The sequence below is a fragment of the Lissotriton vulgaris genome, unplaced genomic scaffold, assembly GCF_964263255.1.
Source record: "Lissotriton vulgaris unplaced genomic scaffold, aLisVul1.2 SCAFFOLD_3258, whole genome shotgun sequence".
In the NCBI taxonomy this organism is placed as follows: domain Eukaryota; kingdom Metazoa; phylum Chordata; class Amphibia; order Caudata; family Salamandridae; genus Lissotriton; species Lissotriton vulgaris.
This window is the reverse complement of record NW_028242814.1, coordinates 223,067-245,646: the sequence shown is the minus strand read 5'-3', so window position 1 is coordinate 245,646 and position 22,580 is coordinate 223,067. Positions and strand designations below refer to the sequence as shown.

The 22,580-nt window shown below is 43.9% G+C and overlaps 1 protein-coding gene across 1 annotated transcript in view; it reads right to left on the bottom strand.

The window, feature by feature from the left end:
• Positions 1-475: 475 nt before the first annotated feature.
• LOC147668831 (V-set domain-containing T-cell activation inhibitor 1-like) overlaps positions 476-22,580 on the bottom strand; it is a 145,592-nt gene continuing 123,487 nt past the window's right edge. Inside the window, exons 4-6 of the mRNA XM_086948419.1 lie at positions 6,206-6,460; positions 5,134-5,288; positions 476-2,517 (exon numbers count right to left, since the gene is read on the bottom strand). Of these exons, the coding sequence (XP_086804545.1) occupies positions 5,164-5,288; positions 6,206-6,460 (380 nt within the window). The 3' untranslated portion in view covers positions 476-2,517; positions 5,134-5,163. The remainder of the gene's footprint in view (positions 2,518-5,133; positions 5,289-6,205; positions 6,461-22,580) is intronic.

The following is a 22,580-nucleotide window of genomic DNA, read 5'->3' as shown; positions in this document are numbered from 1 at the left end:
AGTAACGGCAGTGGCGTAGTACACAGTTTGCCTCCCATGGCTGTTCCTGTCTTTGCCACTCTGTCTTTCTGGCAGCCGCATGGAAGAGCAGGGGGGTGGGGCTGCTACCCTTAAAACTCATGCCTCCCGGTGCGAACCGCAACCCCCCTGTACCCCTCTACCCCCTCTCTTGCTACGCCACTCAGTAATGGGGAATGGTAAAGTGGTTCTTGAGTATTGATTCCAAACTTCTCGACAAATCCCGGTAACACACAGAAGTGGAACATTGTAGGAAACTAGCTCCATATATAGTGTAGCAAAATGAATTTAACTGTGCAGAGAGTCCAGTGAGGCCCCGGTTGGTATACAGAGGTAAAAGTAGATAATACTAACGCAATATTTGTTGTAATTTGGGCAAGCAGTTAGGCTTATCAGAGGGTAGTGCTAAGCATTTGTTGTACTCACAAAGGCAATACATGAGACACTCACTCAAGAATAAATCCGAGACCAATTTATAAAAATAACATAGATTTTTGTACTATTTGAAAAGTACTATTTCTTTTACAAATTTTTAAAGTTCGCAAAATAAATCAGTTGCACCATTACGCACCATAGAGGTTAATGGGAAGAGATAGAAAAATGCATTGAAAATCAGACAGTGGGCTCTCAAGGTTCACCTTCTGGATTGGGGTGAGTGGATTGGCAGTTCGGGCTGGACTGTTCCCATGAGGCACAGGGTCAGGCTGATTTGCATATGGCCATGTCCGAACTGGGGTGGCGGAGTGAGCTAAAGAATGATGATGGATTACACCCAGATCAGTTGACTGGGGGTGAGTGCTTGCAATGTTCAACACTCCGTCCATCGTGCCCTTTGGTTTTGTTTAATGTTCCAGCAGCAGAATTTCAGGAGCGTTCCGGATTCGGCCGGTAGCAGGGTGCTGAGGTTGTTGATAGCAGGTGCTACGAAGAAGGGGGCCCACTTGTAAACACACTGCACAGAATGATTTAAAGGTAAGTCTGGGGGGGCCCACTCAAGGGAGCAGGTCGCAAGGGCCTCAGAACTATGGAAGCACAGCTGGTTCGTCATTACCCAGGCTAGGCGGGCTGTGTACAGAGCAGATAGGACAGCCAAACGTTGTGCGTCAAGATGGTCCTTGAGGTCAGAGGCAGGCAGGTTGCAGAGGTTATTCCAGGACAGCTGGGCCACACACAGAGCAGGTCTCAGGGGTCTCAAAGTCTATTGATTAATGCCTGTGTCCTGGGTAGTTGGAGTCCGTATTGTCTTCTTTCTTCTCGGTCATCGTTGTAGTGGGTCCTGTACTCCGGGTATTGATACAGCACAACTCCAGTAAGTCCTGGTGTCCTCTCACTTGGTGGGGGGGACAGGTCTGACCCTCCGAAGCTGGGTTACCTCTTGTGCTTGGGTGCTGCATTGGAGTCGCCAGGGAGCTGCAAATCGGTAAATCGTGCTACGCGGTTCTGTGCCTGCAGGATGCAGGGGAGTAGCTCCTCTACTCCAAGGGAGGTTTTTGGCAATTTGTGGAAGGCTGGGGGTGCTTGTGGTTCTTGAAGGCCTCACAGTTGCAGGATGAGACAGCAGGTCACAATGGTCGAGTCCTGGAAGCAGCCGGCAGATTTTGGCGCCAATATTTGGCTGCTGGTCATCGGTTCTCGGGTCAGCAGCTCTTCTTTGGATGTTGCTCTTCTTAGGTCCATCGAATCTAAGTTTCAAGGTCAAGGGACGCCACCTAAATACTAGATTTAGGGGCCTTAAAGGGGAAAAGAGGTAGTAGCCAACGGGCTACCTACCTTTAGGGTGTCTACACCCTATAATTGACCAATTCCTGTGAGAAGGACCACTACCCTAGCCCTGATATGTTAATTCCTGCCATCCCAAGATGGAGGAATTGGAAAAGTCTTGTCCACCTCACCTGCCCCGCCTTAAGGGTGGTGCTGGCTGATTGTGGTAGTTACTACAAGTCACTAGTAGTTACTAGTTTCTACAGATAGTTACTGCACTCCTGCACGGCAGGTAGTTGTACTGCCCTCCTGGGCAGGTTGGACTTTTGGGGCAGGCCCTTGCTTGTTCACATGGTACTTTACAATCCTTCCTCCATCTCGTCACTGGTTGTGTTTTTACAGTCACTGCCCCCAACTACCCCTTCCGTTTGTTGTACGTTTTTATGTAACCTGTCCTTTTATACTTTATCCATTCTGTCATTTGACAAAGTCTTCTAGGTTTTCATTTTTCTTCCCCGTCAAGTCTTTAGGAGCTGATTTTGCCTTTTCTAGAATAGAATCTCTAATATTGAGTTTTGTTCGGCATTAGCGGGCTCCTCCAGTGATTCTCTTTTTCTGCTGATACTCTGTGTGATCTTGGGCTGCTGGTATTCTCCTCCGTGGGGTGGTTGGACTGGCAGCGATTGCAGCCTATGAACGAAAAGATACCCAGGCAGGACGCAAACATTCTTCAATGAAGCTGTGTTTCAGGGCGGTCCTTCGCGATTCCTGCTGCTGATTGGTGGTCTCTCACGTATCCTGAAAGAAAAAGAAGAAATACTCAGTTCTGGACCATTGCACCCCCCAACATTGGACCCTCTCCTCCCACATGGAAACAGAACACAATGTCTTCACCTTTTAAAAGTTCACGTTTGTTACCTGCGCTACTAAGGTCATTCTTTTTTAACTCTGACCTTTTAAGATTGGAGCTTCACCTGCACTTAAAACATGTGTGACCTATGGTTACCTGGGTAGGAAGGGATGACTCACATATCTTACCCATGCTTATCTGGGCAGGAAGAGATGACACACATCTTACTCCATGCTTACCTGGGCAGGAAGTGTTGACTCACACATCTTACTCCACACTTACCTGAGCAGGAAGTGTTGACTCACACATCTTACTCCACACTTACCTGGGCAGAAGGAGGTGACTCCCATCTTACTCCACACTTACCTGAGCAGGAAGTATTGACTCACACATCTTACTCCACACTTACCTGGGCAGAAAGAGATGACACACATTTTACTCCATGCTTACCTGGGCAGGAAGTGTTGACTCACACATCTTACTCCACACTTACCTAGGCAGAAAGAGGTGACTCACATCTTACTCCACACTTACCTGGACAGGAAGAGATGACACACATCTTACTTCATGCTTACCTGGGCAGGAAGTGTTAACTCACACATCTTACTCCACACTTACCTGGGCAGGAAGTGTTGACTCACACATATTACTCCACACTTACCTGGGCAGAAAGAGGTGACTCACATCTTACTCCACACTTACCTGGACAGGAAGAGATGACACACATCTTACTTCATGCTTAACTGGGCAGGAAGTGTTAACTCACACATCTTACTCCACACTTACCTGGGCAGGAAGTGTTGACTCACACATCTTACTCCACACTTACCTGGGCAGGAAGTGTTGACTCACACATCTTACTCGACTCACACATCTTACTCCACACTTACCTGGGCAGGAAGTGTTGACTCACACATCTTACTCCACACTTACCTGGGCAGAAAGAGGTGACTCACATCTTACTCCACACTTACCTGGACAGGAAGAGATGACACACATCTTACTCCATGCTTACCTGGGCAGGAAGTGTTAACTCATACATCTTACTCCATGCTTACCTGGGCAGGAAGTTTTAACTCACACATCTTACCCATGCTTGCCCGGTCAGGAAGGGATGACACATTTTACCTATGCTTATCTGGGCAGGAAGAGATGACACACATCTTACTCCATGCTTACCTGTGCAGGAAGAGATGACACACATCTTACTCCATGCTTACCTGGGCAGGAAGGGTTGACTCACACATCTCACTCCATCCTTACCAGGGCAGGAAGAGATGACACACATCTTAATCCATGCTTACCTGGGCAGGAAGAGATGACACATTTTACCCATGCTTACCTGGGCAGGAAGAGATGACGGACATCTTACCCATGCTTACCTGGGCAGCAAGTGTTAACTCACACATCTTACCCATGCTTGCCCGGTCAGGAAGGGATGACACATTTTACCTATGCTTATCTGGGCAGGAAGAGATGACACACATCTTACTCCATGCTTACCTGGGCAGGAAGAGATGACACACATCTTAATCCTTGCTTACCTGGGCATAAAGAGATGACACATTTTACCCATGCTTACACGGGCAGGAAGAGATGACGGACATCTTACCCATGCTTACCTGGGCAGGAAGAGATGACACACATTTTACCTATGCTTACCTGGGCAGGAATGGATGACGGACATCTTACCCATGCTTACCTGGGCAGGAAGAGATGACACACATTTTACCCATGCTTACCTGAGCAGGAAGAGATGACGGACATCTTACCCATGCTTACCTGGGCAGGAAGAGATGACACACATTTTACCCATGCTTACCTGGGCAGGAAGAGATGACACACATTTTATCCATGCTTACCTGGGCAGGAAGGGTTGATTCACACATCTTACTCCACGCTTACCTGGGCAGGAAGGATGACGCATATCTTACTCCATGCTTACCTGGGCAGGCAAAGATCACTCACAAATCTTACTCCATGCTTACCTGGGCAGGTAGAGATCACTCACAAATCTTACTCCATGCTTACCTGGGCAGGCAGAGATCACTCACAAATCTTACTCCATGCTTACCTGGGCAGGAAGAGATGACACACATCTTACTCCATGCTTACCTGGGCAGGAAGGGGTTGACTCACACATCTTGCTCCATGCTTACCAGGGCAGGAAGAGATGACACACATCTTAATCCATGCTTACCTGGGCATAAAGAGATGACACATTTTACCCATGCTTACACGGGCAGGAAGAGATGACGGACATCTTACCCATGCTTACCTGGGCAGGAAGAGATGACACACATTTTACCTATGCTTACCTGGGCAGGAAGAGATGACGGACATCTTACCCATGCTTACCTGGGCAGGAAGAGATGACATACATTTTACCCATGCTTACCTGGGCAGGAAGAGATGACAGACATCTTACCCATGCTTACCTGGGCAGGAAGGGTTGATTCAAGCATCTTACTCCACGCTTACCTGGGCAGGAAGGATGCTGCACATCTTACTCCATGCTTACCTGGGCAGGCAGAGATCACTCACAAATCTTACTGCATGCTTACCTGGGCAGGTAGAGGGGACTGCCTGTGGCTCTACAGCAGCGTAACGAGCAGGGCGCCCACGGTGAGGAGGGACCCCTGAATGGGGGTGTGGTGCAGCAGGTAAGGGGCGGCGCTGAGGACCCGCAGTGTGCTTTCCTTCAGCAGTTGGCCAGAAGCTGAAAATGAAGAAAAGAAACAGGTGTCATGAACATGTGGTCTTATCTCCAGACACAGGTGTGCAGACCTACGGCAGACCTTGTCACCCTGCTGAGCTGAGCACTTGTGCATGGCTTTGCAGTGCCAGTGTCAGGAGCACACGGCACTGTATGGCACTGTTGGGGTATCCGTGGAAATGGGGTGCCAGCGGAACCCTGACTCTTGCATCTTCAGTAGAGCAGTTTTATGATGTTTTCAGCCAGACACAGAAAATGTACATTCACAGCAGTGAACATAATGAGGGGTGCTGGAAGCTTTGAGATGTGAACTGGTGACCACCACCTACGGGTGGTGTTTGCGGTAAAGGTGGCACACATACCTTTCAACATGACATCCAGAGAACCCCAGGCTAGTTTGTTCTCCACCACACACTCACTACGGGTGGTGTTTGTGGTAAAGGTGGCACACATACCTTTCAACTTGAGATCCACGGAGCCCCTGGCTAGTTTGTTCTCCACCACACACACACTACGGGTGGTGTTTGTGGTAAAGGTGGCACACATACCTTTCAACATGACATCCACAGAACGCCTGGCTAGTTCGTTCTCCACCACACATGCACTATGGGTGGTATTTGTGGTAAAGGTGGCACACATACCTTTCAACATGACATCCACAGAACCCCTGACTAGTTCGTTCTCCACCACACATGCATTATGAGTGGTATTTGTGGTAAAGGTGGCACACATACCTTTCAACATGACATCCACAGAACCCCTGGCTAATTCGTTCTCCGCCACACATGCACTACTGGTGGTGTTTGTGGTAAAGGGGGCACAAATACTTTTCAACATGACATCCACAGAACCCCTGGCTAGTTCGTTTTCCACCACACATGCATTACCGGTGGTATTTGTGGTAAAAGTGACACACATACCCTTCAACATGACATCCACGGAGCCCCGGGCTAGTTTGTTCTCCACCACGCATGTATACTCTGCCTCAGTGGTGATGGTCAGCTCCGAGTTCACCAGCCATGTGATGCCCAGACCCTGCTCCGGTGTGTAGTTCTGGGTAAGATTGGCTCCAGAGGTCTTGTTGAGCCAGCTCACAGTAGGTTGTGGATACCACGCATCTGAAGAGCACATCAGAGAACGGTTGGTGGGACTGGTGACATCCACGGGGCTGTACACTGGTTGGAAATACAAAAGTTACACTGTGTCTGGGTCTTGTGGACACGGAGGTTGAGAGGTGTGGCTAAAACTTTGTGGAGCTTTGTCCACTCAGGCAAAAGTATGTTTTTCAATTCTAAAACATTTGAGTAAATATTGGTTTAGTCAAAAGGTCGTGCATATACCATCTCAATATCAGCCAGGGCTCTCAACTTCCGATTCCCTGCAGCTACCCAAAAAAGAGCTTCAGTAATCTTGCAAGATCCTCTTCACACATGCCCACAGCTGACATCACCTGCAGCCTTGGTAAAATAGTGCTCTCTGTTCATGCTTTATGTTGAAGTGTAGTTCCTATATTCCCAATAGGCTCTGCGCATTGGAATAATATATTCAGCAGTGGAGACGTAGGACTGAGGTCGACTAGGTCTCTACTGACTATATTAGACTTAAGGTTTGCCAGCTAGCTCAGAGGTCACTAGAAACTTTCTCGAATAAACGAGGAGGAGTTTAACCTCTCTAGATAGACAAGAAGGGATTAGCTTCAGACAACCATATAACATGACAACTTTGCTCCCTCAGAATAGGAGTGTATCTCTAGAGTTGTATGAAAACAATAGACAGCTATTTCACTCAGTCAAATGTGCGTACTTAGTTTCACCAGAGTGCAGAGAAAAGAGAGAGACGGGCGTTTTCAATAAAAAGGTGTAATTTATTGAGCAGTCTTCTTTCTCATGCAAGAGAAATGAATTGCCATAATTGCAATACTTAATGTAAAGTGAAGTGCGTACAGTAAAAGCAGTATAATGAAATAATACAGTAAAAGCATTGATGTGGTTTCTTAGCCATAAGATACTTTAAAATGGATAAAATATATACATACATATATACATTGACTAACGTACTCAACTGGTGCTTCTAAATACCCCTACCCCGATGTACCTGACCTAAGCCTAATACGTGGGAAGGAGTAAGTAAGTAGCAGTTTAAGTTAGGTTGGTTTTGCGAAGAATCTGACTCAAGAATTCTCTTTAAGGATTTAGTCAGCTCTGTACCTGGGTAATAGAATGCAGGAGGTCTGGTATCTTTCTTTCAGGACTCGATATCCCAGCAGCCCGCGAAGGCGGCTGAGAACACCGGAGCTGGATTTTCTCGGCAGGAGAAAAGACAGCGTCTCTCTCAGTGCGTCAAAGAGGAGGGGCAGCTTCCGTGGGCTCTCGCATCAGCTGGGCTCTCGGGCAAGTAGATAGCTGCTTGGCTCCAAAACCACCACCGTGTGTTTGCTTAAGGCAACGTTGGTATATTTATACCTGAAAGGTGCCGAGTTTGACGTAAGGTTTGGACATAAGACGTCAATAAAGATGTCACTAAGAACTGACTGTTCCTTTAGTGTTCGCAGGAGTTTAATGACAAATCAAAACAAAAGCAAATGGGGATTTCCCAGGTTGCTGGAGGTTTAGTGTGTCGAAAGAACTCGTTGTGCTTTCTAGGAATCCAAGGAAGTAGCTTCTGCCGTGCTTTGGACTGCAAGGGCTATTTACTTAAATATGGATCTGATTCTTATGCCATTATAGGGATATTATTGATTATAGCCGTACAAGGTCATAAAATAGCAATATTGATTCGGGATCCTAGATAAAACACAATACCCACTCCACGATCTAATGTCCATCATTACTAAAACTAAGCAATAGTAAACATTTAAAGGTGCATGTGTATTCCGACCCACCCCAAAATATATTTTATGCATTCGAAATGGTGTATGCGAAATACACAAAAATGATTATTGTACTGTACACTTTTCAAGCCGTGTAATCATTCAGTTAAACATGCTTATATATATTAGCTGAACGATTTGTGAAAATTACACATGAAATGGCTCTTAATACAGAAAAGAAGGTCGAGACCATTCCATCACATATAAATACAGTTGCTGTAAAAATGTGCTAGAGGCTGAGGTGATATATTGTCTCTAGAGTTCCTAAAAATAGAAGCTCTGTTCTTTAAGAATAGTTCTACTTTAAGCAAAGTACATGTGCCAGAAAAAGGTAAATATTTTGGAAGTTTGAAAAAAATATTTTCGCTTTCAGGGGAAAAAATAGTTCCAAATGTTTTCAGTAGCTTTTGTTTATCAAAGCTGAAGGCCGAATTCAGAGTTCAGGGGAACGCTGTGTGCTCGTTGCTTGAAAGTTATTCTTTCTGTTCAGGGGAGAACATCATTTCAGACAGACTCGCAAAAAATTGGTCTACTACATCAGGTGAAAGTTCGACCAAGTTTGAAATTGCCGCAACAGTGCAGTCGTGTGAATGATTGCTATCATCGATGTCAGGATCAGCAATGCTCACAGAAGGTAGTACCTGGGTGATGCTGCTCTAATCTCGTTCTTCACTGCCACCTAATCATAGTGGTGAAGTCTCAACGAATGCCGTCATCAGAATGGGTAGCCGCTGGGGACAACACGATGCGCCAAGATGCTCCCTACGGAGCGAACGTCGCGCTCTACAAATAACCTCACAAATATCACAAAATGAGCCGTTACCGGACTTAGCAAAGTATCTGTATCCAATGGTACTGCTTATGGTAGTGTAAGACAGACGTCCAACACGCATTCTTCTCCGCATAGCATACATCGAAGCACAGGTAGGATGCAATTTTGCCAGATTGGTCTGAATGAAAGAAACCAGGTCATATTCAGATCTCTTAGCCGGGCTAATCCAAGGACTTTAGTTATGCGGTCCCGATAGCGTATAGCTAGGATCGTTTCTTCCATCGTTGCTTGAGTCTTGTCTGCGACTTGGCTTGCCGTATCGGAGCAGAAGGGTCAAAAATAAAATTCCTGCTACGAGTCCCAAAAGTAGTGGTAGGCCGCCAAAGACAGAATGGACAAAATTGGGAAAAATGCCCAGAACTGCTTCAAAGGGTGTTAACAGTCCTGAAAAAATTGTCTTAAATATATGTAGGATACCACTGGCATCAGACATATTTAGGATTTGGCTTAGCATTTCTACGAAATGCACGGGGCAATTTGTTGATAAAAGGGTATGTATCTCTACCGATGTCATTGCAACTAGAAGATCATACGTTTCTTTTGATGACGTTAAAGGCACGGTTGTCTGTAAAAGAACAGACTTCATTCTGCTTAAAGTATCAATTCGTATAGAAGAGATATTCAAAGAAGGCCAAATCGCCGCCTCCATATCTGGAGAGCTGTTTGGATACAATACTTGCATACAGCAAGTGACCATGGAACTAACACTTACGAGATAGGCTTTCCCTGGCACCATGCCACAACAGCTGTGGTCCATTATTAGAATATAGCTCCCGTTAGAAAGCCGTCTAAAGAATGGCTCTATTTGTGCTGCAGGTGTGCCGTGCTGGTGACATGAAAGGTTATTTGAAGTCCCCTCACAGGCCCCATGCAAATTAATACCTTGGCATAGAAGTATACCGCTTAGTGATTGTTTACAATTGTTACCACTAAGGAATACATTCTGTTTCTTTTCACTATAACATGTGTGTGTGTAAGGCAATTTCCATGATGACTTAATGTACCCTTTACCCAACCTTTCATACTGGCCCGCTGGTATATATTCTTGGCAGTATTTAAATTGGAAAGTTGTTATCGGAATTGTAATTATTCTGTGTATTATCCATTCAATGACAGGTCTTTCTGACATTGTCAATGGTAATCTCTCAAGTTTTTCAATGCTCAGAATCGTATAGTCTGCTCCTTTTTGTGTCAAACTAATTTGTTTATCAGTAAGGTTAAAGATAAAGAATAATGACGTTGTGTTTATCAAACGCCATGGCACATAGCCAGAACACAGATTTTGCAACGTCCAGCCTAGCTGTACAATAGAACGTAATTGGGACTGACCGTGTTGTAACATTAGTAAGTCCTGATCTATTATATCGATAGCAGATGATACAATACTGTCCAGTGAATATATTCTGGAGGACAGAGTCATTAACCCATTGTCCACAACAGAAAGTGATTTTTCCAAATTAATACGATCAATTTCTCGTATTTTCTCTGCTGTCTCAATTTGAGTTACTTTCCAAGCTTCGTTGTACGCAACATATATACCGGCCGCTATGAAACGTTTTTGACGCTGTTTGCGTGGTCCCATTATGAAATCACGTAAGTCAGCACCGTCTTTAAGTAAAGTCAAGTGTTGCTTAATTTCAGCCAGTGTGGATGTCTGTAGCCATTCAAGGCATAGTTTCCCTACAGTATCTAGGGTCTTGTCTGGTCATTTTGAACCCCTGTTTTTTGTTCAGGACTCTATCTTGACAGTTATTTGTGTCTGTTGGCCAGATTAACCACTTTTTCCAATTAGGATGTGTTCTGTTTTGATGTAATATATTGTATACGTCTAACTCAACATCTGTAGTGGTATTACTAAAAGGTATTGGCTTTGGAATAAGTCTTTAATCTTAGCTAGGCCAAGACAAGTAGTCTGTTTAATGGTGTCATTCAAAAATATTATTTGTTCTGGAATCATGCAGGCTCTAAATAATGCTTCTAAACCTTGGACTTGCCAATTTTTTGTACCCCAGATGGTTTTCGTTTCAATGTTATTTTTCCAGAAATCAAAACCAAATGTAATCATTTTTTCATAAAATGTTTCAGAATAAATCAATTTAGTATTTGTCAACATTGTTTTTATCCCTGTCTTATTTAACAGTTTAAAATAAAACGTTTCTGCATCACTTGTGTTAAACCCTGAGAAGTATGGAAATTTCTCATAAAATGTTTTCGAACTGCTTTTAGGTGGAGTTGCACAATGTTTCCATTGATTATACTTTAAAACATTTCTAGGTTGAGCAGATTTATGTAAATAGTAATGTGCATAGTGGTTGTAGCAGTACATTTGTTCATAATTCGACGAACCCTGTAAGTAATCATGTTCCGTAAATTTTGCTGACATTACTAAATCTGACATCATATTATTTATGCTTTCAAAGTCCCAATCATCAGAGAATGTACTTGGTTTTACAAAGTCACTTAATGGAACTTTGAACTGATGTGGATATTTCAAGAGTTCAACCGGGCCATAGATTTCGTAATCCGTTTTGTCCCAAGCTACCCCACCGGGTATTGGAATGGCTGTGACATTTACTGATGATAGTTCTCTTTTCTCGATGTGAGATGACTTGTGTGGCTTTAGCACCAAGTTGATGTTCTGACTTGCTGGGTCCATTGTACTGTATTTTCCCTCAATGAATGTTCCCAATCAAAGTACCATGATGAGCCAAAGCAGGAGGAAAAGTACACCTAACACAATCCAAAATTCCATCCATGGAGAAATCAGATATTCTTTTAGTTGGTCAAAGAATTCAATTTCTTAGTCTTTAAAAGTTTTTGTTGCTGGCGTTTCTTCTGGTTCGCTTGGATCTTCAGAAAAGTTATCGAAATTGATGAAGTAGCCAGATGCAGTTCTGTCAATTGTTGGAATTGCTTCAGAATTTCCCTTTGTTTTTTCATTTTTTCTTTCATTAGCATAGTCTGAGGCTACATCGTTGTAGACAGGTGTTTCTTGACGAACTGTTTCAATTTAGGTTCCATGGTATTGTAGCATAGTGCTTTTTTATTCACTGCAGGTTTATCAAATGTGATTAGTCTCTCAGTTTGAACCTCTTGGATTGTAGCAAATTTTGGTATTCTGCTATTTCTTGGGAGTCCACTGGGCCTACTACTTATTATTGGCCACATGATTGTGGTTTTACCAGGTCGATGGATACAACTCGGTTCTCCTTTTTACCAGCAAGGGGCGGTAGTACAACTGATCTTGTTCCGCTGATAGCTAAGACAGGTACTGCTTTTCTGTAAGAAGGCCCAAATTCCTTCTTCACCGCGATCTTTTCTCTGACCAGATCCCCAATCTTTGGAATCCAGACAGGCCTTGCTGGGACAGGTGGTTTATCTTCAGTGGCTGTTGGCTGCTGTTTTCACTTTATGTTGCTCAGGTCTTTTCTTGTTTCATTTAAGTCCTGTAAAACAGCCAAACGATCTTTGATGTCAAAGCATTTTTTTTCTACCACTGAAGTCTGACTATCTAAATCCTGAATATGCATTCTAGTTCCAAACAATAGTTCGCACGGACTGAAACCTTTTAGAGAATTTCTTGGCAGATTGTTAAGACTACGTTGGACACTTGTTAAATGTTGGACCCACCCATCACCCGTACCTAATACCCTCGCCGTTATAGATTGCTTTATGTCCCATTTTTTTCTTTCCACAATCCCATTTCCCTCAGGATGGAAGGGACAAAAGTACCGCAATGCAATGCCCATGCTGTTCATGGCCTCCTTATAAGCTCGAGAGCTAAAAGCAGGACCCTGGTCAGAACGTAGCATGCCAATTGCGTATGTGCCGATAAAGACTCGCAAATCTTTTATAACAGTTCTGGTGTCAGCCGAGCGCTGGTGTCTGTATTTTTAAGTGAATCTAGTCTTAAAAGGAAATTAATGGGACGCTGGATTTTACTTATGCTAACTACAAGAATGGCCATGGCAATACTCCGGTCGGTTTGCTACTGAGATCTCTGTTGCAGTTTGGACAGCTATTTGCAAATTTGTAATGTTGCAGGCTCATCCCCGGCCACCAGTATTCTGATTGTAATTCTTTCTGAGATTCCTTGATCTGTTTGTGCCTCGGACCTTCACCCATGTGTGCGTCTGCTATTAATAAGACTCTCCTGTTCGTGTTTGGAATTACTCTATCCCCCACTCCAGGGATTCGAGCAAAAGGAACGGAGTTTGCATCAATTATGTATGTATAATTGAGTGGATAGCTTACGGGAGGCGCTGCACAGTCGCCTTTTGAAGACGTTTTTACCGCCAGCATGGTTTCCCCATCTATGTATTTTTCTGAACGCTTTTTTGTGGCTACGGAAGCTGGTTGAGTTGCTTCCGCTGTGGCTGTATTAGCCAATGAATTCCCTGCAACGTGAACGCCATCACGTTGATGACTCAGTGTATGTATCACATGAGTCTTTCGTAGTTCTTTCTGCAAAAGAACTACCTGTTCCCAAAGCTTCTTATGCTTTATTGTGGCACCTGTGTCATCTTTGTAATCGTTTTGAACCCAGTTCTGCAAGTCATTATTGTAAGATTTGACACAGAAATGCGAATCGCACACGATTAGTGTCGGGAATTCACGATAGGCATTATCAAGCGCCATCTTTAAAGATCTAATTTCAGCTCGCTGAGCCGAACAGTTTCTCAGTGATTCAGTTTTTGTTATTTTTGGTCTGAATTTACCACAGCGCCAGCGACCTTTAACAATCGTGCATGCTGCATTTTAGGATTTATTATCCACATCCTAATGTTGTGCAAATCTGTCCATATAGATTACACAAGATCTTTCAGTTTTTTCATGTTCGGGTCAAAATAGTATTTCACGTCTTCTGCAGCAAGAGAATTTTCCCACTGTATCCATTTTGGATCTGATGTCACTGTTTTTAGATTAACTGGGCTTAATAACGCCTCAAAGGCTGATTCTGCTGTATAAACAGTTATTCTTCTGCCTTGGGCTTGGGCTCTTTCTTTTGCTACAATAGTTTGAACCGTATTTACAATATTCTCAGTAAGACTGAATGTTTTTTCAGCTTCTGTGTACAGATGTGATTTGTAAGCTATTGGTACCTTTTCTCCCTCATTAGAGGTCAGGTACGTGAATCCGCATCTTCCTGGGATGACTCGGATTACAAGGTTGCGTGTGCTGTCGCGAGTTTGTAATTTTGTTTTAGCTAACATGTCTGTTTGCAATGATCTCAAAATGTCTGTGTGTTTTTGAGTCCAATTGATTGGTTTAAAATCAGGTTTTATTAATTCATAGAGAGGTTTAACCCTCTGCATAATTTAGAATGTAAGTTCTTCCGAAATTCAGGACACCTAGTATTGATTGGAAGTTCTTCAGCGTTTTTGGTGCTTGGAGTACAGCGCACTTCTCTAAGAAGTTGTCCGCTAGGCTTTTGCCTTCACTTGATATTTCATATCGTAAAAATAGAACAATTAGATGGGCAATTCGTGACTTTTTAAAGTTGAATTTGTAACCCTCTGCTGCGAACCCAAGTATTAAGGTGTTCACTCTTTTCAAGTGAGTATCCAGGTCATCATCTGTGAGATAGATGTCATCGACATATGATAATGCCTTATCATCATATATTTGTAGTAACTCTGTTACTCTTGCTGAGAATAATCCTGGGCTATTCTTGAATCCCTGTAGGAGTCGACAGAAATTTTCTGTGACCCCATTATTGAGAAAGCGGTTAAATACCTGCTTTCAGGTGCAATGTTTTGACAAAAGAATCCATTAGAGATGTCTAATGTTGTTTTGTATTTTTTGCGAACAATGTTATTTATAAGTGCTGCACTGTGTGAGTTTTGTACAGCAAATGTCTTGCAACATGAGTTAAGGTGTCTGTAGTCCAAGACTAGACGATATGAATCGTCTGGTTTGGAGACAGGAAACAAAGGATTGTTCATTTGAGAGGTGCATGTTTAGATCACCCCTTGGTATTCAAGTTGATCTAAGATCTCCCTGACTTGTTTTTTAGCTTCTTGCTTAATTGGGTACTGCCTTTGTGCAGTTGGTTGACATTTTAACTGGATTTTGTGAGGAGGAGAGTCCTCATCCCATCCTACATGATTTTTATATAATGCAGGTGCTTGAGCTACTGCCCATTTTCTTGCATATATGTATTTTTTATGAATTGGAATATGATTTGAGAAGGCAGGCATAATCATTTCTTCGCCACGAGTGCACTCCCTGACAAACTCTGGTGGCCAGTCTTTCTCAGCTAATAGGATGTCATAGCCTTTTGAAAGGTTATCCCAAAACAGACCCCTTACTTTCCTAGTCTTATCTCCCTTTATACGCAATGTTATTTTGTATATTTTATGAGGTTCGCTGGTATCTGCAGTTTCCACCTGAATGTATTCATTCGTGTCCACTGTCTCCAGATGATTCATCAGGATCCTGCGAACTATTAATAATAATAATAATAGGGGGTCTTGTAAAGCGCTTGGTGACGCACAACGGCGTGTCCTCGCGCTAGGATGCGAGCGCTAGCAGGAGAAGGTACTAAGGTGGGAACCCACTACCGGGCATATAGAAATGTTTTTAGCTTGGCTCTGAAAATGGGCTCTGAGGGTTCCAGGCGCAACGCCACAGGAAGTTTGTTCCAGCTAGATGCAACCAGATACCTGAAGGATCTGCCGCCCATCCGTGCTTTGGACACCTTAGGGATGGACAGGCGCCCGAGTCAGAAGATCTGAGAGAACGAGAGGGCTCGTATTGTGTCAGCAGACCCTACAGGGGAAGAGGTGCCCTGCCGTTGACGATCCGATGACAGGTGCATAATGCTTTAAATTCCACCCTGCTTCTCACCGGAAGCCAGTGCAGGGCCTGGAGCGCGGCTTTAGAAGCTAATCTTCTGGGCAGTCTGAGAACCAACCGGGCTGCGGCATTTTGTAGAACCTGCAGGCGGCTCAGATTCTTCTCAAGAGTCCCCAGGTAGAGCAGGTTGCCATAGTCCATCTTGGACGTGACTAGTGCATGCACTAGTGTTTGGCGGGCTTTGATGGGAAGGAGCTCCAGAACCTTCCTGAGGGTCTTGAGGATCCCGAAACAGGTACCAACCACCCGATTCACCTGGGGTCCGAAAGTTAGGTTGTAATCGAACCAGACACCTAAATTCCTCGCCTCCTGGCAGGGAATTGGTGCTGGTCCCAGGCAAGGTGGCCACCACGCCGACGTCCAAGCCGTTCGGTCTCCCCCCACCACCAGCACCTCAGTCTTGCCTCCGTTGAGCTTAAGGCAGTTGGCAGACATCCAGGCAGCTAGGTCTTGCATGCATGCTCTGAAGATGTCTGCCGCGAGACCGGGTGCACGCGATAGGGAGATGACCAGCTGCGTGTCATCGGCGTACGACACCATGCGCAAACCGTGACTCTCCACTATGGTGGCAACCGGGGCAACGTACAGATTGAAAAGAGTTGGACTCAGGGACGAGCCCTGCGGCACCCCCTGGTCCAAGGCTACTCGCTCGGAGTAGCAGTTGCCCTGCCTGACTTGGAAACCTCGGCCAGATAGAAACGATTGGATCCATTTTAGCGCTGCACCTCCTACCCCTCCTTTGTTCAGACACTGTAGCAAGATGGAATGTGCTACAGTGTCGAACGCAGCGCTAAGGTCCAGAAGGATCAAGGCCATAGTATGGCCCTCGTCGGCACCCTGCCTGATGGTATTGTCACTTCTGCTGCGCTGTCTAGCATTGTCTGGGCCCAATCTCCGTTTTTCAGCTGTGTCCTCAATATCCACGGCATGTTTGATTATTTTAATACTGGCTACCTTCTTTCTTGTTTAATCAGACGGTAGGGAGGAGGAATTGGTGTCTAGTCTGTTCCCCACGGTAGTATTATTTATCATAAGTGGACTAAGACACTTGTAACTGCGTTACACACAGTCATGTAGATAACCCTCATAAACGCTATGTTTTGAAGTGATGCGGTTTATCTTGATTCTCCGCCCCAACTCTGGAGTAAATTTGTATTTGTCCTGACGAATGCTCCATAGACCCGGCTGGGCCAAGGGGAGCAGAAACATGTTGACAGTTTGTATTTGAGTGATATACAAGGACCCAGTAACTTGATCCAACTGTATACCCATATGTTATTTTTAACAACAGACCACATCCGCTCTAGAATAAAGTGAATTTTGGGTGTAGGTGTGTCTTTTAACATTAACCCTCCTATGTGGCTTCACCTTTTCTCTGGACACTACTGCGCTACTCCAGAGTTGACCTCAGGCTTGAGGCAGGCATACAGCACAGTAGATGACCCAATGATAAATGCCATAACGTCTATGTGGGGCAGAGAATCAAGATAAACCGCATCACCTCAAAACATAGCGTTTATGAGGGTTATCTACATGACTGTGTGTAACGCAGTTACAAGTGTCTTAGTCCACTTATGATAAATAATACCTTCTTTCTTGGAAATTGTAATTTTTTACTTTGAGCAGGTTCCTTGTCTTTGGACTTGACGTGCTCTTCCCTGTGTTCTGACCGTCCTCTTCTTTCCGATTTCTGCAAGGAAGTCTGAAAAGATCGAGAGGGACGTGTATCAATATCTTGATATCTATCAGGCTTTTTCAAATTATCCCTATTTCTAAGGTTGTATCTTTTCTCAGAGGGCTCCCTCTGGGGAGACTTGTGTCTTTGGTCCGGAGATCTTTCTCTCCGCCGAGGAGACCTTCCTCTGGACTGGAATCTTTTTTCTTTGGGAGTGGATTGTTTATTTCAATCCCAGCTCTTCTTCGGAGTATTTAGATTATTTTTAATAAATATCTTTTCAGGATTTTCAAGTAGTTGGGTTTTTACCGGTTTCCCACCCAAACTATCTCTTCCTAGTTCTTCATAGGATTTTTCTATCATTCTGGCAAGCTCAACTGGCTGATCTTTTATATCTGTTTCTTTCAATTTCTGGCGGATCGCCACAGATGCTGCTTCTCCTTTTATGTTGGCTAATAATATAGCCAAGACCTGCTTGAAGTCTTTCAGTAATTTCATACCAAGAGTTAAAGCGGGCTCTGGACCGTATTCATTTTGAATCTGTCTTAGTACATCTGGTAATACCGCCAGAGACGGAACACCATGTGTTTTTGTGTAAATGGAAGCAAAGACTGTGCCCCAAGTGTCACAATCCTCCACATGTGGTGCGACCCCCATTGGAAGGCAGATAGTCAGAATTCTGTGTTTCTCACTAGGGGTAGTATTCGGAAATACCGCCTCTATTTGAGTTTTCTTTTGTGCTAGCCAGAATGGAATTTGTTTCCGTTTTGCGGGTGTTTTACCAAGACATGATTGTATGTTCTGTGGTGTAATTTTGTTTTGTTTCCCTGATGAGGGTTCAGCTGTGGAATGTTAATAGCTGGTTGGACTGTTGAAGTCCGCATTACATATTGGACTAATTGTCTATGTATTTTAATTAGTACTTTTAGCTGGGCTAAAAGTTCCCGGTCTGACATTTTTTCGATGTCTGGATGTGGTGTGTAGCTGGCTAGAACCGGCCACGTTGCTCCTGGTCTACCTAGTGGACCGAGCCTGGTGATGTGATCATTATGTTTTAGGACGCCTTTAAACCAGAGCAGGTGCTCTTGGTAATTTAGTGGGATTTCAACATCCTCGAAAGGAGTGAATTCATCCGGAGGTTCCTCTATTTTGTAATAGTGGAATTTGTGTGTTACAGCGTTTGCTGCTGGAAAGTTTATCCATGAATAGAATACCTCTGTCTGCCGATATTCATGGGACTCTACCACGAATATGACTGTACCACCTCGTGATGTCAGTCCATTTTCTATAAGTTTACTAGTTATAGTTTTTCTTATGTTTTCTTATCCTTGAATACCCATTCTATGCATTGTCCTCAAGCTCTTGCGGTAGATAAGTGGGCAGGTCCTATAGGCTGTCAACATTGTAAACAAAATGTAGTACCCATTATAAAACAACGGATTAAAGACACCGAGAGGACTCTCATGGGAGGCCTCATAAATGCTCGCTCTATGTGTAAGAACGCTCAGCACATATATGATCTGATTGCAGAAAAAGAACTAGACTGCCTATTAGTTACAGAGACATGGCTTAAAGACTGGTCCAACCCAGACATTGTCCAAGCTCTACCCCCAGGCTTTTTAATACAGAGGTTGGATAGACCCCGCCAGCGGGGAGGAGGGCTGGCAATCATCCATCGTGACTCCCTGAAATGCACCACTATGGAATTACCAGACCTAAAAGGAGCAGAATGTCTTGGTTTTAATCTTCAAGCCCATGACTCTTTCACTTTCTCCGGGATATTAATATACCGACCCCCTGGACAAGCAACCCAGTTTCTGGAAAGTATATGGGAGGTACTTGCTAGTCTAATCCTGCGATTCGCAAACTTCACTCTGCTAGGAGATATAAACCTTCATTTAGATAATATTAGTGACCCAAATGTACTGTGCTTTAAAGAAACCCTACGTATTTTAGGACTGACAATTCAAACAGTAGAGCCAACCCACACAGCTGGGCATATCCTAGACTGTATTTGCTCTAATATAAACACAATCAAAGTGGAATCACCGCTAACCCAAACATGGTCAGACCATAAGTTTATTGGTTTTAACCTTAAAGTTGACAATAAAAAGGAAACTAAACTAATTTCAGGTAATACAAACTCAATTCCTTGCTGGGGGAAAATAATAGAACATCCAGACATGAAGAGCTGGGTGGAGGCAGAAAAACCAACTCTGTCAGGGAATGCGATCACTGATAATGAACACTATAAGGGCTGGATGAGAACTATTGGGGAAAGAATGAAAACACGAGGAACGAAATCTAAAACTATACAAAGAAAAAAATCTGCCCCCTGGTATACAAGCTCACTGAAAGGAACATTGGGAGAAGTGAGAGTATTAGAGCGTAAATGGCGCCGCCACTACAAGAGTGACGACCGGGAAAGCTATAAAAAGGCTAGGAGGAATTATCATATCTCAATCAAACTCGCTAAAACAAGTTACTATACAAACCTGATTGAATCCACTAATAATAAGCAAAAATAAATATTCCAAATTGTCAACAGCTTTAGGAAACCCAAAATACTATCCCAGGAAATCCCGCCATCCCAGTCTCTCTGTGATGAAATCGCAGTATATTTTGAACAGAAAATCATCAATTTTACAAAAGATTTCCCACAGGTCAATCAGGAAGAACTAGTCGTTGTTTTTAAAACCTTAAAGGATAGATCGGGCACCACAACATGGGAAAGCTTTGCCATGATTAGCCCAGTCGAATCTTCCCAAGCCATCTCCAGACTGAATTCAGGTTCCCCTTTTGATCCTTGTCCTCCGCTGCTACTTAAGGCTATAAAAGATGAAGTCAATCCAATGATTAACTCCATACTAAATTTCTCATTACAAACAGGAGATATTCCAACATGCTGGAAGGTTGCAGCTGTTAGACCTCTCCAGAAAAAAGCCATTCAAGACCCGAAATATTGTCAAATCTATGGCCCATATCGCTTCTTCCAGCGGTATGCAAACTTGCAGAGACCTGTATTAATAAACAGCTCACAGCATACCTGGAGGGTAATAATCTTCTCCATCCAAATCAGGCTGGCTTTAGGTCCCATCATTCGACAGAATCTGCCCTCCTTTTTTCTACGGAAACAATCAGAGCTGCTTTGGATCAGGGCAAAAGAGCAGTCCTGATCCTGCTAGATTTATCTGCAGCTTTCGACACGGTGTCCCACGATATCTTGATACATCGCCTAAGGAGTGTGGGCATAGTGGGCACCGTGTTGAAATGGTTTAACAACTCTTTGAGACAAAGAAAGCAGATTACTATGCTAGGGCAGTACTGTTCGGAAGAAAGGGAAGTCCAGTCCGAGGTACCTCATGGCTCCAGTCTGAGCCCCTTTTTATTTAATCTTTATATGGTCCCATTGATGGAGCTCATTTCTTCCTTTGCCATCAGTTCAATAGCATATGCCGATGACACTCAACTAGTCCTAATCCTAGATGAGGACGCGGCAATTGCTGAATGCTATTTTGAGGGACTGCCTGAAGGCCACTTTTGAGTGGCTGAATACTAATCACCTGAGATGTAACACCGCAAAGACAGAAATGTTACCCTTCGGTAGAAATAATCTGTTCTCCCCCCAGACTTGTTGGCGGATAGAGGCCGAGGCTCTGCCTAGCACTATTACGGTTGCTCGAAATTTAGGAATTACATTTGACGAGGCATTATCCTTTAAACAACAGGCAAGTAAAGTAGCAGGCTCATGCTTCAATGTAATAAAGGGTCTCAGAAATGTTTTTAATCTTCTCCCTCTATCAGCCAGACAAACCGTAGCAGTGGCATTAGTTATATCCAGGTTGGATTATTGTAACAGTCTGTATGCTGGGGTAAACAAAGCAGCCCTACATAAGCTGCAAATGGTCCAACATGCTGCGGCAAGATTAGTGCTTAAAATGCCTAAAAAAACCTCAGCCTCTGCAGCACTTGATACGCTTCATTGGGTCCCTATCCAAAAGCGGATCCTGTTTAAGGTCCTAATACTTACCTTTAGGGCCTTCCATAAACGAGGCCCACAATATCTGTCTAAAAACTTCAATCGCTATCATCCCCGCCGAGAACTGAGATCGGCAACAGCCAATCTGATGGTCGTCCCAAAGTTCCGGCTCGTTACGAGAGGAGGAAAATCCTTAGCGGTTAGAGGAGCTAAAGCCTGGAATAAACTCCCTCACCAAATTCGTGACATTACCTGCGAAAGTAAATTTAGGAAATCCCTTAAAACTTGGATTTATAGCTTGGCAGACACAACCTGCAAAACCCTGGTTTAGGATCTGAACGCCACTGTGGGGATTACAACTCTTACCACCTGGAATACACAAGTCAAAAAGCGCCAAGATGCTCCTCGGAGTGATAGTGCGCTATAGAAATTCCCTATCACTATCACTATGTTGAACGGAATGAGTACAGCATTCGGGTCATTCGTAGGAGACTCGTGTCATCCTCTAGGAGTTGAGCTGCTATTCTAGCTGCCTCCCTATCGTCTTCACTTTCCACCATTTTTACTGGCAGAAAGGTTTTTGTTGCAGATCAAGTTTCAAGGAAACAAAAGATTAGGTGAACAATATTTTGGAACACTGTATCCTTCAACGTTGACTAAACCAAAAACTATACATAGGAATCTCTTCCTACTAAGTTCCGGCGGATTTTAACCTTTTACCCACTCCAGACGTCTTTTGGAGTATTTATGGGAAAAAGGGTCTGTGTGAAAAAGCACGACTGAGTTACTCTAACGTCTTGCGTTAGTTTTATCGCCTTACAAAACGTTGGGCGCCATGTAGTGTAGTTCCTATATTCCCAATAGGCTCTGCGCATTGGAATAATATATTCAGCAGTGTAGACGTAGGACTGAGGTCGACTAGGTCTCTACTGACTATATTAGACTTAAGGTTTGCCAGCTAGCTTAGAGGTCACTAGAAACTTTCTCGAATAAACGAGGAGGAGTTTAACCTCCCTGGATAGACAAGAAGGGATTAGCTTCCGACAACCATATAACATGACAACTTTGCTCCCTCAGAATAA